The sequence below is a fragment of the Numenius arquata genome, chromosome 24 (genome assembly GCF_964106895.1).
Source record: "Numenius arquata chromosome 24, bNumArq3.hap1.1, whole genome shotgun sequence".
NCBI lineage: Eukaryota > Metazoa > Chordata > Aves > Charadriiformes > Scolopacidae > Numenius > Numenius arquata.
Genome location: NC_133599.1, coordinates 2307378 through 2322494, shown reverse-complemented (window position 1 = coordinate 2322494; position 15117 = coordinate 2307378). Strand labels below are relative to the sequence as shown.

Sequence of the window (15117 nt, the reverse complement as noted above, 5' to 3'; positions counted from 1 at the left end):
AGCCACGGGCTGATGGTGGCTGTTGGGCGCTCACTGGGAAATGACAATTCTCCTTCCTCCAGCCCAGTTCATCCGGGCAGGGCTGTCTGAAGTGTTTTGCTTGGAAATCACAACTGTGAGGAGTTCACTTCTCCTAAGGGTATCGGTGGCACAGCAAATAACCATCCAGGCAGCGTTGATCACTGAGCAGTAATGAAGCTTTCCAGAAAACATGCTTTTTCACCTCCTTGGAAACCCACAGCGGCATCGTGTGCCTTTAAAGCAGCGTTTGGAGTCGCTGCACAAAGGCTTTCCTGACCGGAGCATTTGACAAATCCACTGACTGGGTTCTTTGGTTTATTTTATTTATTTGTCATCAGGAGATGTCAGTTCAGTTCTATGGACCATCAAGCAGGTATATCTCAGATGTGTTTTGAAGAGTCTTGTCTGATGAACGTGAAGTGCTTTGAAAGCTCAGGACAGAAAACATGTAAATAAGAAGCAGCCATTATTACTGTGGGAAAAAAAAAAAGAAAAAAGTTTCTATTTTTGTTGATATGTGCGGTGGATATATTAATGAATGATAATGACAAACCGTAGCGTATGAAGTGTTTTATGGACTGTAGAAGTACAGAGCTCTGAGCAAGCCTGGGGAGGTTTTTCCCCAGTGTTCGATAACCAGTTAGTCAGAAATTTAATAAATTAATATCTCTGTGAAGTGGTTTTGGAAAGGGGCCTGGTTTTGCTTTGGTCTCTTTAATGAAAGTAACTCTTCCTCACTTCTCTGTGTTCTCTCTGTCTGTTGAAGGAGGAAGCCTGATTCTTCCCATTTACCCTTTTTTTATTAAAAAAAAAAAGGGGGTAAACCACCAGTATTTCTGCCGCATAGTGGCTGCTTGTACCCGTCTGTGTCCCAGCTCCACGGGGCGGATTCCAGCGTTGTAGAAAGATGCTGAAATATGAACAAAAGCCTCTGCCAGTAAACGAGTTAAAAGTGTGCAGCTGGGAGAGGGAGGGGGACAGGGTTTCTGTGCTGCACGGAGGGAGGAACAAATGCAACACTACAAAGGTCACAGGATACAGTAATGATGTTTGGATGGAAACTTAACTTGCTATGAATGAAATTGCGCTCTTGTGTTTTCCCCCTGGAGCAAGTTGTCTAAAAACTCTGGATACTTTTTGTTCTGTTTCTTTTTTTTTTTTTTTCTTTTTCTTTTTTTGGCTCTTGTGAGCTTCCATGAGTTGTGCTTTAGAAATTAAAAAAATGGAAAAGCGGCCGGACAGCACCCACCCACAGGGTAGGAGAGGCTTAAATACACTAATCTCTATTGGGTTAGTTGGAGCTCTGACATGATTACTTTCTGGTTAATCTAGTACAACTGTTTGCCAGTCAAAGTTTTGTCTATGCTAAACAAACGTGTAAGGTTTCTTAGCAGGGAACTTACTACGTTACCAACGATGCCAGTCCTGCTGACCAGGGCTGTTGGATAAACTCAGAACTTGGGCTGAGCACCCCTTGGAGCCGACTCTTGGACCCCTTGAGTGTTGATTTGATTTCCTGTGCGGTGTGAAGTCTCGTTACTGATCGCTAAATTGCCTTTTCTCCCTCCATGTGCTCTTATCCCCTCCAGATTGTCTGCATTTTCTCTGAGGTTGGTTTGATCTTTTATAAATCCATATGTTGTTGTTACCTTCCATTATATGATTAATTTCTGCCTGTAATGATAAATTACTTCACCCAAAAGTGTAAGAGAAATCCTTTTATTTAGCCCAGTTGTCTAATGCCAAACACATCCATGTGCATTGCCTTCATACTTAAGGAATTAATCTTTACTTAGGCTTTCAATCAAATTATTTCCCCCCCTTCCCATCAGAATAAACTTGACAGACGATAGCTAGAAAGGGCTGCTTGCACCCGTTAATTGCCACTTTTCACTCTTTCTCCCCAGAAATCGTGGGTAAAAATGCCCCCCCCAAACATACCCCCGGAGATTCAGGTAGTAGGTTCCTTTCAGATTTAAACCAAGGGAACAAACTCTGGCGCTGCCCTCTCTGGAAAATCCCTATAGGTTGAGTTGCCTTTTATGGCTTGAGAGCAGTGGCAGCTCTTGCTGGCAAATGAGAAAGTGTTTCGGGTTTGTTTTTTGTTTTATTTTGTTCTGAAACTTCAAGTTATTTTCTGGCTGTCGTACAGTAACAGTTGGTCATTCTTGCTGTGATTTCTAAATGTGCTGGACTGTTACTGGTTGGTTTCTAGCTTGAGTAAGGAGCCCCCGTGGCAGGGGTATTGCCGTGCTGCTGGAGAAGGCTCCGTCAGGATTTTGGGAAGCAGCTTGGGATCACCAGAGCAACCAACCCATATGGGATGGACCAGGATGGGGATTCTCTGCTGCTGGAGGTTTCTCCAGAAAGCAGCTTCTGGAGTTTGTGGAGTTCCATAATAGGTGCTTGCTGTAAGCTGACAGATCAGCTCTAATTTTCCCTGTACTCTGTTGCTTCTCCCGGCTCCCTCGTTTCAGCGAGTTTATGATTAGGCTTCATGCAAATAGATCTCATTTGTGCCCCACCTTCCACCAAACCCAGCTGCTCTGGTGGGGATCAAAGTGCTGCTAATTTGCTGTTACCTTTAGTTTAAGGATTCTGGGTCTTTGCTCTTGTCCTTGCTGTAAGAAGTTATTTGTTTGTTGACTCTTTAAACACATTTATCAGTTCATTTATCGTTGCCTCTCCTTTCAAGAAGGAGGTTGCTTTGAGACCTGACGTGGAAAGGTGCGCGCAGAGGGTGACACCTGCGTGGACCTATAGGAAAAGAGTAAGTTGATTTTTATTGTTTTTTTGGGAAAGCCATGAGTGTTCAGGCAGCCTTGCTTGGGCTGTTTGTTGTGGAGAGGTTACGCTGTGCTTACAGAGCTACTGAATCTTTGACAGCGATAATAAGAATAAATTCAACACTCGGCATTAAGGGCTCTCTGATGTACAAGGAGAACAGGTTCTTTTTCTTTCCGCGCCTCCTTTTTTTTCTTTTTTTTTTTTCCTTTTTTGCTTCTAGTCGTGTGCCTCTTGCAGAGCTTATTTTATTAACAAAACAAAGATCCCCCTGAAGCCTCACAGCATGTGCTTTTAGCTTATGGCAAAAATATTAAAATCTGTTGACCATTAACTTTTTAGAACACAGGTGCCCTCATTTCTTTTACATAGAGTGGTTTTTTATCAGATATGTGGAAAGCTCTTTTATTTTTATTATCTTTCAATGTATGAAGTATTTATTTATTTGGGAGAGGTTTGTTTTTAAGTAGCCCAAACAAAATGTCTGTTCTGTGCAATGTGCTAAAGAGCTGTTCAGCTGGATCCTACGCCTCTTACGGTTCATGCTTTATTGCTACATCACTTCTGAACTCCTGTTTCACTTCACATCTTAAACCTACTTTCAGTCTTTGCGATGACCACTTGCCAATTAGTGAAAGGGAGGATGTTAATACATCATACGTAATATTTATAATTGAGAATTCTCATATCTCTGATATTTAAAAAAAAAATAAATTAAGCTGCCTGAAAGGTAGAGTTGTCTTTCGCAGAATTCTCTTATCCTAAAATTTCCTGTAGCATATGTTAAGCATTATAGATGTTATTCCTTGTCTACTTTGAAGCTAAATAAAGTAAATTATTTTTGGGTATAACTGTGGGCATAACTGTCTGTGTATTTATAACATGCACGTAATAACAATTTACTTTCTTTCCTCTTCAAAATTCCATCCATTTTCCTTTCAAATAGCTTTGTGTTTTATGATCATTGGAAGAACATCCAGTCGAAATTAGGATTTTTACTGGCCTGGCGGTGTCAGAGGTTGTGGATGCTGTTTCCCTGTGGGGAGCAGAGGCACCCTCCTGCCTTTGATGCTGGGTTCAGGTGGGTTTGAGGAGTCTGGGTTTTGGGTTCCTGATTGAGGTCTTTCGGCAGATCCTGCGCAGCTGAGTGCATTGTGTTCCAGGGAGGCTGAAAGTAGGTAAAGAGATTAAAGGGTAGTGAATTACTCAAAATGACCTAAATCAAGGTCTCCAGTGAGATTTATGGGATTCAGTTACAGATCTTGAAACATGTTGAGAGAACATTGAACTTTTTTCTCTCTCTTTTTTTTTTTTTTTAATGTCTGGCAATGCAGCCTGTGTGGCTGGAAAGGATGTGCCTCTTCTTTTTTAAGACAAGTTACTTGGACCGAGGAGATAATTGCATAGTTGTGTACGTGGGTTTTTACTTTTCTATTTTTTGTTCTTGTTTGGTTTTTTTGAGGTGATGGAATGACAAATCCCGGCATTATTTTGGATGAGATGGCTGTTGGTCTCGGTGGAAACAGGGAGCGGGGGGATCACAGCTCACCGACCACTCAAGTAAAACTCTGGGGAGTTTCCTGAGAACGGTCAAAAACAGTTCCATGAATGAGTCAAAGTTTGTGCAGCCTTGAATTGGATTGTCAGGTAGCTGGGACGTGTCTGTAGATATCCCCTCTCTTGACTCCTTTCTCCCTTCTCTTTTCATCCTCCCTGACTTTGGCCATCGGGAAATGCTTTGGGTAATAAGTAGGAAATAAACACTGCCCTGAAATTTCCTAACACAAATAAACAGGTTTGCTATTTTTAACTGCCAGTTTTTTTATGATTCTTCCAAAGTTCTTTTTGGTCCACTGGGATTGAGTCTTGAATGAAAGTTTTCTTTAAGATTTATTTTTAGGAGTTAAAGGCTTATGTGAACTTTAGTGCGGCAGAGATACTAGGCTGCCAGTCCTAGACGTCAAATTTATATTTTAGAATTTTTAAATCTTTAAGCTGCCAAGAAGAGAGGCCAGTTGAGAAGACTGAGAGGGATGCTGGTTTCGCTGCCTCTTGTTCTCTGGCGGTGTTGACACTTTTCCTACGTCTGTGAGAAGTACTTAGCGTTGAAGCAAACCTTCACCGTTCCCACTGAAGCTGAACTTCAGCACTTTGTGAATAATTTTCAGTTTAAATATATGAAAGTTTGTAAACATTAAATATTTCTCTTGGTGGCAGGGCAGGCAGGAAACGCTTGTCGTGGCTATCAGATGTGTTTGAGGAAGGGGAAGAGCGTGTCAAGAACAAAGAAAAATCCGCTTTGCCTTGTCAGTAATTAGGGTGGACTTGAAATTTTAGCAAGTGCCTGGTTCCTTGGTGATTTCATTTCCCACGTGCCTTGGTTTGAGGTTGTGCTGCTCGTCCTAACGTGTGGTACAGAACGGATGCTCTCTGCGGAGTGGTGACAGCGGGTATGTCTGCTATTACTGATGGCAAATTAGTTAATAATGTGGTTAGTCTAAATAAACTCATAGTGCAGACCGTGTTTCTTTCATTGCCTAAGTTAATATTTTTATACACCTACTATTAACTTTCTGGTATGGGTTTTTTTTTGAGGGGGTTTAATTTTCATTCTTTTACTCAGCCAAATGCAGGTTTTTTGTTTTGTTTTTTTTTTTTGTCCATCAGTTCTGTAACCATCCACTCGGGCCTTGGGAGAGTTTTAACAGCAAGTGGTGATTCCTCTCTAGGAAGGCTTAAAAATACCAGTGAATACTACAAACTCAGGGCTTGAACCCATGTTTATCACGCCGAGCAACTTGTTCACCACTTAACTGCTGTCATTTTGATTTGGGTAGAGGTTAGTTTCAGTTCTCTCCCCTTGGCACAGTTGTTGTAGACAAAGTGAGAATTCCAGTGACTGCAGTGGGTGGGAAGGAGCTGGGTATCGGTGAGCTCACTTTTGGGGGGCTGGCTTTTTTTCTCTGCTTGCCAAAGGGATCCTCAATTATGTTTTCTTTAATATGCTGCTCGTATGTAGCAAGCTGCAAATTGGGAATAAGTAAGATGTATTTTAATGAGTGAGAAGTCAGCGTGGATGACTCAACCTTCTCTTTTTTTTTTTTTTTTTTGGGTCCCTGATTCCAATTCATTCCCTGCTCGTAGCGATTGAAATGTCACCAACTGTTCGCGCTGTCGGAGGAGCCGGGAGGTGCTCCTGGCCCGGGGACGGATTGCACCGCGCTGCCAAAGGTGGTGGGCTCCGGCTCTTCCTGGCAGCTCTGGCGAGAGGAGCAGGAGCCTGGATGGAGAGTGGGAGGATGAATCACTTCTCTGCTCCCCTGGACCCAAACTGGAGCTGGGAGGAGCTTTTGGCTCTGGGGGGCTGCAGATAGGAGAAATTCTGCCTTGGGTTTTTGCAGATGTCTTATTAGCGCTGAGGCTGCGATGGGGCTCCTGGGGCTTAAGTAACATGTCTTTTTAAAGGCGGATGTTTCTGTGTCAATTACAAATCAAAAAAAAATTAATATTTATAGAGATAACCCAAGTACATTGCTTTATTTTGTGAATGGAGTATCACTTCATAAATAATTACGAAGACGTGCTGAGATGTTTGCAGTGTCCCTAGGCAATGGTGTTCGTTCCTAGTACGTGCCCATTGGTTTTGATCTATTTTGACTTCCTTACAAATGATGGAGGTGAGTTAGTGTCATCTTGTTCTTGGAAAGCAGAGGCTCAGCCATGGCTTCTGATTTCAACTTCTGTGAGTGATGTGCCGTATGATTTTTTGCCTGATTTACTTAGTACCCGTCATCTTCGTCAGCATAGGTATGATGCTGGATCAGACACCAGAGACGGGCTTTAGTACTTTTACAAACCTGTTCAGATAATTCCGTAGAAAATTACCGACTTGCTGGTTTATTGCCAGGGTTGTAGTTGGGATATATTTACCATATGAGGGCAATTCACTGCCCAGTCTCTGTTCCGTAGTTCTCTGCCTTAATTTCTCATGGATACTCCTTAAAACCATAACCAGGCTGGAGGCGGCGGTCCCCTGGGTGCAGCAGCAGCAGCTCCTGGGGGAAGGTGCTGGTTTATGGACACACGTCTGTGGCTTTCCAATCCTGCACTGGTGCGTTCCTCTGAGCAAAATTTCCCTCAGCTCCTGCTTTTAAATCCGAGATCCAGTCTGCACCCCTTAATTCATAAGGTAGAGTTTTAAAAAAATCCAGCGATCTCCAAGACGGCGTTGCCTCCGACTTCCCATTCGGAGCTGACGTTCAGGGAGAAACTTGGCCTGTTTTACACTGTAAATCTCTCTCTGATGGGGAGGTGGAGGGTGAGAACACACAATGCGGCCGGCGCGGGGCTGGGGGGGCTCTCGGGGCTATAATTAGCTTACAATAGCCGGAATGAAAAGCCGTCGGCGCTGCTTCGCGTTGGGGCCATTGTGTGCGAGGGATATTTTTAATTCGGAGAGTCAGAGGTCTTTCAGGATCTCCTTCTCTTGCGCTCCTCCTTGGAGCCCTCTTGCTGTTTATCTTTGCTGGGGACAGTGGAGGTTAGGAAGGAAAATGACTGCCAAGTGACTGATTTTAAAGCAGATGTACAAATTCTGCTCGCAGGGGGTAATGTTTAAGACTATCTAATGGACTGTGGGCATTTTCCCTATCGAGTGCTTGGAAGGTGGCAGGTTTTGCAGAGATGAGTCAACTGTAAGTTCAAAATACGGCTGTCTCGATGCCTTTTTGTTAATGTTTCTGTTTACAAAAGGAGGTTCACGCATGCAAAGGGAAGGTGATGAGCCGTGTGTGTATTACTCAAAGGCTGAGAGCTCCCGGGGCTGCGGGGGAAGCCGATGCAGCTGAGCAGAGTTCATCTTTGACCTTGGCTGATGTCAGAAATGAAGAGGATTTCTTGGCACTTTGCTTACTCAGTCCATCGCTCTGTTCAGGAGTAACAAAGCCTTAATTTTTAAGGAGCAGGTTTTTTTGACTGAGCGGGATTAACTTCGTTGCTGTTCGTTCATAATCTCTCTGGTGCAGGCTACTCGAGTTCTGCAGCTCCACAGACGCACCATCCACAGAAGTGTCCGTGTAAGAGAGAGCCTCGGGTCCAAGGACACACAATTTCTCCCAATCGTATGGGTCAGGGAAAGAGAAAGTTCTTAAATATTTATATTTCAATATAAAAATCTTATTGAAGCCACAGATAGATAACTGCATCCTATTTTTCCCAATATGCTGGTTGAAGTGCCTTTTTCAAGTCTGGTTTCCTCAGTGTGCCTTTTTCCCTTTACCTTCCCAAGCTTTAGTGGAAAAAAGCAGCAGTTGTACAAATGGAGCATCACTGGCGTTAGGAGAAGGTCCTAGAAGACAAATTTGCCAGTTTCACAGTTGATAAAGGCATTTTTCATGTATGATGCTATCGGGAGGAACATCTCCTAGTTCAAGGCCTCTGGTCATTTTGGGTCTGTTGAAATGACATATCTGGTACATAACAATCCCAACTGTCCCACAGCACTGAATAGAATTTTATTATTTGAATAGAATTTTGATAGCTCTTTACCTGAGTTGTTTACAGAGTGAAGTCTCGGTCTGTTTCTCCATCAGCATTGTATCCTGTTTTCTGCAGGTTTGGTCTGCAGTTTTGTATGGTTAATTAATGATAATCGACTATGAAAAAGTGAGTTGAGCCCCAAAGAATAACTAGCAAGTGTTGGCTTTTGGAGATGTGACCGTGTCAGACAAGGAACAGTTTTGTCAAGTCATTGATGCAGTTTTAGAAAAGAGGGAACTGAAACCTCTTGAGGAAAGAATTTTCTGTTCGTTCTATTTTGAGTATATTGTGAAATCAAGGAAAGTACAAACTAATATGAAACTCAAAATTTAGATAGTTGTGTATGCTGCAGCAAGAATGGACACTTAGGGTGAAGTGTGTGGTGATGAGGAGGGCGTATCCATCAGGAGATCTTGCTCCAGCAGCCCTTCACTTGTGCTGAAATGCAGCTTTTGAACTGAACTTCAAGAAGAAATATTGAGCAGAGAAGTGATGGGGTTAAACCATAGCGTTGTTTGGAGTGATCTGGAGCGGTGGGGATCTGCTTTGAAATACTTCTCTTGGAGGATCGTCATCTAAAATCCTCCCTACAAAGAATAGGAGAGAGAAGTAGAACTTCATTTCTTAAGAGCATGGTTTTCTGTAGGAGCTGGCGTGTTCCTGCTCTTGCTCCTGGCTGTCGGGGAAGCAGCTGCTGCCACCAGAACATTGACTTCTTCTGCAGCAGGCTCTTCAGTTTGAGGAAGATGATTTGCATTGCTGAGTGCGCTGCTGATGCAAGCTCCAAACGTGGAGCTGTTTGTTTCAGCCCAGTCCTTCTGTACATCACCTACAAGGACGTACAGCAGCGCTGCTGAGTGTCACGGTGGCTAAAAATGAAGTTTTTCAGGTGGGGTGAGGTGGAAAAGCCGGAATGTATCAGGCTGTTGTCAGATTGATTGGCTTGACTTCCTTAACTATACTTTAGGAGGAGATTAAAAGCTGGACATCCTGTTCTTGAGGAGGTTTTGCACTTCTGGCTTGCGGTGTAGGTTACTTGTAAGTAGAAGTGCTGCAGCGATTGATGCCTTATGCTTATCTCATTAGCGTGATGGCATTCCCAGTCCCACATGGAGTAAACTTCCAGCCAAATGGAACGTCGGCAGCTCTGCCAAACCCAGTGCCGTTAAATGCAGAGGGGGTTCTTACAGTTCTTTTTAGTCTGCCCTGTCTCAGACACAGAGGAAGGACACGGGAGAACACAGGGTCAGGGCGGGAGTCTCGGTTGTTTCCCCGTAAATACGGGACAGGGAAGGGGTAGGGACTTGTCCTGCAGGGAAATGTCATCGTGTCCGTACTCACAGCACTTTACATTTGTGTTCTTGCTTCCTTTGCGGTGATACTGCAGTGTCGCTATTTGCCCTTCACTGCATTTCTGAGTGCCTGTTTTTTTTTTTTCCCTTTTGAAGTGATGCTGGACATTTAATAGCAAAAATACACTTTGATTTGTCCTTTTTCTCTTTTGGTTTTCTTCCTTTTGCTTTCCCCTAAGCTCAACCCTGACTTCCCCCTACAAGTAACCTACCAACAAACTGCTGGAAGTTATCAAACAAAAAAGCTCAGGGTTCTTAAAACAATGAAATAACTAAAGAACAAGACAGAGCATCTGCTTTGCTTTTCACAAGCTTTATTTTTTGGCCTTGCAGCAGTGTATGTAATTGAGGACTTGGACGTTTGCTGACTGACTCCTCGCTCTTGCTGAAGAGCATCCGCGCTTGCTCACGTGCTGCGTGATCTGTTTTCTTCAGGCAAATAAGCTGATTGCGTCCAGGTTGGGGTTTTTTTGAACGTAATTTTATTCCTTTTTAATTACAGCATCCTCTGCAGATGTTGGAGTGTCATAAAAATGAGACATGGAAACAAATGCGAAGTTGTCATGGCTTGCTCCAGATCTGAGACAGTAATTAAGCTGTCAGGGGGAGTAGTGGAAAGTTCGGGTGACTTTATCTGAATATCCTTTGGCAAATGACGTATGGACTCATTAATGGGAAAGGCACATGTGAAATGAAGTATATTCAGTGGTTTATCTGTGTCAGTGCATCTGCTTCGGCAGATAAAGGATAAAAGCTACCCCAGATGATTATCAAGTCTAAGATTTGGGGTTTTATTTAGTAGCTGGAGCCATTGCTGATTGCTGCCAGGGGAAACAGAGGTAGAATCGAGGAAGAACATCCGGGGGCTGAGTATTTCTTCTTTCTGGCTGGTAAGAAGGAGCAGTGGCAGGAATTGGTGTTGGGAGGTGGTTGGTGCAACTGGAAAAGCAGCTGATGGAGATGGGCTGGAGGGTCCAGAATTGCTTCTATGTGGCAATGACTTAAGGGAGGTGACCCATTCTTTAAGGCAAACGACGACCTGATCCTTTAATGTCTCTTAAGACATTAAAAGGCTCCCTTTAACCCCCAGTGCGTTACCTGCTCTTGGATTTTATACCTGCAAATGTTGAAATGTAAAAAGCTAAGTTGTAAGCGGATCCCAGAAGGATACACATTTCCTACCCTCTGTCTACTTTCAAAGGTTTTCTGGCCATCTCTAACACATTCGACAGATCATTTTGTGTAATCCTCTCTGGCAATTTGTTTCAAGATGTTGGGGTTTTTTTGTTGGTTTTTTTTTTTTTTTTTTTTTTAAAGCTCTTGTCTGAATGTTTTGTCCAGATGGTCTCGGTGTGAGTCAGACTGGAAGGTACAGAGTCTTGCTTTATAAGGTTACTCGTTCTGCTCAGAGAGCTGATGGCTTCGTAGCACTAAAGGGACAGATCTCTCATGTAAATGGGAAATAACCATTCATTCTCTTGAAAACAAAAATAGGACCAGAGCGTCTGAGCTTCCACTGCTCGCTTCCCACTGTAAATTATTCTCATGTTCCTGTGAAAGTGTTGGATTTTAAATGGTGATAACAAATCCATCTGGCCTGGCTCTTGGCAGGAATGTCTCTTGATAATAATGGTCCACCACTATGAGAATTTACAAATGTCAGTCACAGCTCTGTGGCTTTAATGATTTATACACGTAACGAGCAATAAAAGCAATTGAAATGTCTCGTATTGATAATTCATAACTCAAGGATGTCAATAACTGGATTTCATAAGTTGTCTGAGGTGTTGTCAGCATACAAATCAAATTTAAATAAGTTTTATTGAAAGTAACACATGCAACTTTATCAACGGAGATTTTACTACACCATCTATTTTCTTGCTCCATATTCAGACAGTGTTATTCGTAGCCTTTCCTGACGTAGGCTTTTGTTAAGTATATCTATTTCCAGAAAAAAACCCCAAAATAAAATCCCCCCAAACCAAACAAAATGCTCCACCATCTTTGGCATTTTAATGAGAGTGAGAAACATGGATATTCCTGGACTGCCTAAATCTCTGGATAAACTCACACGCCACTGGCGGACTTTTATAGAGCGACGTTTCCTTTCTCTAATTCAAAGTGCTTTTTTTTTTTTTTTTTTTTTCAAAGGGAGGATGGAGAGATACCGTGAAATAACCTGAACCTGGATTCACACTGAAACCGAGAATGACTGGCCCATAAAATAGTTGGCGCTCGGAAGCCTCCTGGCTATTTCTAATATTTCTGTGCTGGGCTGGTTGGTGGCTTGGTTTATTTGGGCGTGTTGTTTTTAACTCACTGGTAAATGAACCAACATAAACATTCCTTGTAGCGAGGCTGGCGGAAGAGCCGAAGCCGAGGGCTTTGCTCCCGGTTTCCATGTTGACCTTGGCCGGTGCCGCACGGTCCTCGTTCAGGGGCTCCTTTGGCCGATGGCTGGAGCTTCAAATAGTCGGGGTAAATAAGTCACACCCAGTATCTGAATTGCAACAGTGAATGGGTTACGTGTGCTCTGGCTTCCTCCTCTCCAAATGGCTTTAATAAATCTTTTTTTTTTTTTTTTTTAAATATTTTCTAGTGGCGTTTTCTAGGGACTGAATTGTTTTTGCGGAATTGCATTAAGCAAGAGAAAAATGAAGTGAGCCGCTAATGAGGGCGCAGGTAGAGCTGGGGCTGTGGGGAGGAGATGGGATACGGCTGGGATCGGTCTGCGTGAAAAAATAAATAATGGCTAAACTCAGTGTTGTCCTTGGGGGGTCCAGTCCAAAATAGAAGAGAAAATGAGTTGTAGTGCAGATCCTTAGGGGTTCCAAACCCCTGAAGATGAAACGGTGAGGTCAGATATTCGGGGCTGGAAGCAGAGCACTTGGCCAGGTATGGCAATGGTGGGGAGGTCGGGGAAGGTTCCTGTGCTTGGAGACGGGGGGGGCAGCAGGACGTGCACCCAGAAACAGTCTTGGAAATCCTAGTGATTTTTCCCCCCCCCCCACTCTCTGTGAAACGCACCATCCCCGCTGCGACTCGGGGTCATGCCCATCTCCCAGCTGCCAGCTGAGACGTGGGGACTGATCTCAAAGCAGAGCTGCAGTTTTATCGGACGTTGCTCTTCCATTTCTCTGGGTATCGGCAGCAGAAGGTAGAATCCACCCGCCGTGACCTGAGGAGTAAAGCTCCCGGTTGCAGACTCTCCTTCAGCTCCCCCTCCTTGTCCCTCCAGGCGTACGGAGATGCTTTAACTTTTGTGCAGCTTTAGTCAGGTATTTCTAACAACTGCGTTTCTCTGATTTTGCCCAGTCTTTCAAAAGCTCCATAAAAGCAGGATTGTTTCCTTCCCTCTGTCCCCGCTTCCGTCCCTTTGATAAAACAGCGCCTTTTGACTTCTCAGAAGTGGAAGGAAATGACACTGGACAACATTCTGCTTTTCTGTGAACGTGGACTTGATGTCTGCTCTACGGGATCCTGAGTTCAGGGGACACTTTGTTGATTCTATTGCCTAATCGGTGCCGGGAGTCCAGATTAGTTCTTGGTTTTGTGTCTCATACTCTTGCTTCAACTCATTCAAAGTATTAATTTTTTTTTTTCTTTTGACTATTAGTCATGTTTCTACATGATCATCTTAGTGAATGGCTGCAGTTTGTGTGGTGAGTTGCATCTGTGTTCCTCTGGAAAAAGATTTTTTCGGAGAAGTAGGTGGTTTTCCCCAGAGGAGACTGGCGGGGAGCAGAGAGAATTTTAATTTCATTTTTATTGCAGAAGTTACCTATTGTGCAAAAATTACGTAGAACCTGATACATCTTCCCAACAGTGTATGTGGTATGGTTTGCTTTTATTAAACTTTCAAGTAATTTCTTGTAAAAGTTGGAGCCATGATTTCGAAGTGATAAAGCGTACGTACGTGTGTGTGTAAAAAGGAGGACCTGAGTTTTAATGTCAGTTTTCTGACAATGCACATGAAAAAGAAATGTCTCCTTGTTCCCGGTCTGGTTTAAGCTGCGCTGATGAATGGGTGTTGCTGTGGCTGACAATGAACTGATAGAAAAATGATGATTCACATAATTCAAGCTTTGCAGGCTCTGTCAAACATTAATTTCCCTCTTTACAAGAGGTGCTGTAGAGTAAAATGTAAGTCCCTTTAAAGGCAACAGCCCTCCGCTTATACAGCTGAATATTTACAACTCTAAAGGAATGACTTCTGTGTTTCCTATGATTTTACAGGAAAACCTGCTTGGGATGCCTTTGCTTTCACTGGGTATTCCTGGTGTAAACTTCCCATGAGTGTGAACAAAGACAGAGCCTGAAAGCAAGAGGGAGGCTGGAGTGAGATTTTCACATAAACGTTTATTTTTGTGGTTTTTAATTAGGCTTGTATCTGCTGGTTTTAAGGTTTGCTATATATGAATTAAAAACAATGCTCCAATTTGATTTCTTATGTAAACAGTTAAGACTGATTTATCGTAAACTCTCCTGGCAGTTTAAAGAGGCGTTACTTTGATTTTATGTAATGGTTTTGGTTTAATGGCGGGTGTGAGTTGTTCCAGCGGGGAAAATAAGAGGCGGCTCTGGTGGAAATGGGCTCTGTCATCAGTGTCCACTGGCACCGCGGGCAAATAACTCGGACCTTTTTGATCTTGCTGAAGTCATCTGTGAATTGTCTGTAATGATGCTTATTATTCACCTCTCCTGGAATGTTTATGGTTAATTAATAGTTCTCAAAACCTCCCAGAAAGAGGCACGGCAGTGTCTCTGCCGGGACTGACAGGGAGGCAGTGATGACTACGTCGGGCTGTGGAAATATATTTGACTCACCTTGTTGACTTCTTTGGACAGTCGTCTTCCTCCTCCATGGACTGAGAGCCTTTCCCGTGCCCCAGCGGGGAGGGAAGCAAGAGCACGAGCAGGAGGGCTCCAGAGATCCTCCATGGTTCACTTGTCCATGTCTCCGGGCTGCTGGCCTGCGGCCGCCTTGGGCGCTCGCTGGGCTATTCGTGACCGACCAGGTGGGTCCATCCCTGCGGCGATGGGGGGGTCAGCCCAGGAGCTCGTCCGGCCTCGCGAGTCCTGGGGACTCTCTGCTGCAGGAGGTGGGGGGGCGTGCGAGAAGGTGGGGGGGCTTTCAGGTCTGATGTCCGTGTTTGGTTTATCTTCATGAGACCAGAGACCAGGAAGGGAATGTATTGGTGGGACCAGGGAACGGTGTTCGTTTCCATGGCAGCTCCAGGATGCCTCTGGAACAGTGGTACTAACCCAAGGTTTATCTTTCGCTGTTGTTTAGCTACCAGATTTTTAAAATAAAGCCTCATCCTGTTCGCCTTTTTTGTATCTTTAAGAAATATTCCAGGTAAATTGGTGTTGGAAATTCTTTAAAATATCAGCTTAAACACAAAGCAAGGGTGAAAATCAT

At 43.7% G+C, this 15117-nt stretch overlaps 1 protein-coding gene across 5 annotated transcripts in view; it reads left to right on the top strand.

The window, feature by feature from the left end:
• SRGAP2 (SLIT-ROBO Rho GTPase activating protein 2) overlaps positions 1 to 15117 on the top strand; it is a 103541-nt gene that overhangs the window by 9428 nt on the left and 78996 nt on the right. Inside the window, exon 1 of one of the 5 annotated variants that reach the window (XM_074163484.1) lies at positions 14635 to 14713. The exons of the other annotated variants lie outside the window; for them this stretch is intronic. Within the exon in view, the coding sequence (XP_074019585.1) occupies positions 14635 to 14713 (79 nt within the window). Of the gene's footprint in view, positions 1 to 14634; positions 14714 to 15117 lie in introns of those variants that run through there. 5 annotated transcript variants of the gene reach the window in all.